General features: G+C 57.8%; 1 protein-coding gene across 2 annotated transcripts in view; it reads left to right on the top strand.

The window, feature by feature from the left end:
• The window catches only part of ITFG3 (integrin alpha FG-GAP repeat containing 3), a 36,680-nt gene that overhangs the window by 29,039 nt on the left and 5,129 nt on the right, over nt 1-2,512 (top strand). For both annotated transcript variants that reach the window (XM_008589376.1, XM_008589375.1), the window contains exons 5-7: nt 1,329-1,459; nt 1,910-2,042; nt 2,314-2,443. In XM_008589376.1, the coding sequence (XP_008587598.1) occupies nt 1,329-1,459; nt 1,910-2,042; nt 2,314-2,443 (394 nt within the window). The remainder of the gene's footprint in view (nt 1-1,328; nt 1,460-1,909; nt 2,043-2,313; nt 2,444-2,512) is intronic.

Here is a 2,512-nt window from a genome sequence, read left to right as displayed (position 1 = left end):
AGGGCCACTGCCAGGATGCTCTGAGAAGGGTAACCCTGTGCCTCAAGTGTGGCCGACCAGATGGGAGGAAGGTTACAGGGTGGGAAACCTCCAGTGAGGGCGCAACCCCTGGGAAGCCATACTCCTCAGCTCCCGGCAGCTGTTGTGCATGTCGGACTTGCTGTGACTGTCACCTGTAGTTTCCACCTTGCTGTGCTACATGGCAGAGGCAGTCAGACATCATGAGGAGGGGCTTGGCCGCCAGTTGCTTGCAGGGAGTTACTGGCAGTGGCATCCCAGGTGAGCCCGGAACGTGAGCCCACATTGAGCCCAGGGCAGAGCCAGGCCTGTTGGTGCTCTTTCTCTCGAGGGCACCTGCCACTGAGCCTAGACGTAGCAGGCCGTGTTAAAGCACCGGGGGAAGAAATGCACAGTGGGGTGGGACATTTAGTTGGGCGGCCCCTTGTCCCCTACCAAGGTCTTAAGGAGTTCTGCACCTACATTTGGTGGGTATTAGCATTTCCCTTACAAGTTGTAGTTTTAAGGTCACAGAGGAAAATAAAGAACAGGCTGGAAATATGTTAAGAACTGAGGAATCAGTCTGAAAAAAAGGGTTTTGGATAAGAAGCTGTCCATCAGGACCTGTGGTCAGTATGTCCAACTCTGCACCTGCACCTTTGTTTGCTACCTCTGTGTGTAGGGCATAGAGGGGCTGCTCAGCCGTGGCTTTCATGGGGCCAAAGTGCCCACCTGTGACCCCAGTGGGAGGCAGGGGTCCTGAAGGTCTGGAGAGCCACCTTTGTTTGCTTCCTCTGTGTGCAGGGCATAGAGGGGCTGCTCAGCCGTGGCTTTTATGGGGCCAAAGTGCCCACCTGTGACCCCAGTGGGAGGCAGGGGTCCTGAAGGTCTGGAGAGGTGGTTGAGGTCAGGTCCTGTCCATCCAGGTGGGGAGGGTCGGCGTTGGCCCTAGATGCTCCTGAGGAGGAACTGTTCAGTGCCAAACACTAGGTACACAAACACTACGACACAGATACGACAAAGGGAAGGGGATCTCTGCAGCTCCCAGAACTAACTTTCACATTTGGTGTGCATCCGTGCATTGTTTCCGCGCGGGCTCGAGTGTGTCCAACAGCACTGTACGTGTTGTTACGAGGGCGGCGCTGTACGTGTTGCTCCGTTATGAGGGCAGGTGTGTGTGCTTGGCGTCTCCTTTCTCTGAGTGTGCAGGAGCCTGGGAGTCTCAGGAGCGGATGCCTCAATGGGAATCTGTCATGTCAGAGGCTGTGCCGTGCCAGGCTCCTGCAGAGGGATTTGGAGCCTGCATCTGGTGACAGTGTGCTTGGTTTTAGGGGAAACCCTGTGGAGCCGTCCCAGCAGCTTCAGTAGGAATGCTTCCATCCTGAGCCCTTTACTCCAGGTGCCTGACGTCGACGGTGACGGGGCTCCCGACCTGCTGATTCTCATCCAGGAGGAGAAGGAGGTACACCCTCAGCACAGCTCTCTTCTCAGGTCACCAAGCCCACACTCCCCACGGCCTCTACTCTGCCTCCTCAGCCACTTCCACCCCCCAGACAGATCGGGGTCTGAGCACCTGTCAGCCGGTTCGCCCAGGGCCCCGTTGCTGACACCCCCAGGCCCAGTGTGCTGAGGGTCCATCCAGGCAGCTTTCGGGCTTTCCCTGAGAGCGGCAGAGCGCAGCACACTTCCCACTCACGCTGTTGTGGCATTCGGGTGACCTCTGAGGGCCTCGAGCATCTGCGGGGCTGGGCAGGCTGCACGGCGCACAGGCTCACACGCTCCAGGTCAGACCCTCTGTCCTCCAAACCAAGAGAACTATGGTCACCTCCTCCTGTAGCGTCACCCTAGAAAGCTCTCTCCCTACCGTGGGTTCATGTCTATCCCATTCCCCTGCTGCCATCTGTCATTGCAGGTTAACGGTCACATCTACTCAGGCAGCACTGGGCACCAGATTGGCCACAGAGGAAGCCTCGGTGTGGCTGGAGAGAGTGGCTCCCTCCTCCACGTCACCAGGACAGGCGCCCACTACGTCCTCTTCCCCTGTGGTAGGTCTTGCCCACCGCATTCCCAGGACTGGCTTCTCTCAGAGGTGGTGCTGGTCATAAAGAGATTCACTCAGGCCCCTCGGAGAGTCCAGCATGTGAGGGGATTGATGACTGCCCTTCAGGCCGGTCAGCTCCTGTGTTTATTATGGAGATGCCAGTTAATCACTGACAGGGACAGAAAGCCCTGGCGCCTCGAAGGTGTGTGGGCGCCACATGTTCCTGGCCACGGGCAGTGACCCTGGTGACTCGGGGTCTTCTGTGTTTTGAATAGAAGGTTCACTCTGTGGCTGCTCTGTGGAGGGTCTCTATGAGACGGTAACCGGGAGAGACGGCCCATTTAAGAAAGACCCCCACTGGGAGAACATGCTCAACGCCACCACCCACAGGATGCACTTGCACAGGTTGGTCTGGGCAGCGGCCTTTCTACATATGCAGGCGTCTGTCCCATGACCTAGGTCACAGCCTCCATG

Source organism: Galeopterus variegatus, unplaced genomic scaffold, assembly GCF_000696425.1.
Source record: "Galeopterus variegatus unplaced genomic scaffold, G_variegatus-3.0.2 Scaffold5407, whole genome shotgun sequence".
NCBI lineage: Eukaryota > Metazoa > Chordata > Mammalia > Dermoptera > Cynocephalidae > Galeopterus > Galeopterus variegatus.
Note: the sequence above shows the minus strand (reverse complement) of the source record. Positions and strands in the feature narration are given on the sequence as shown.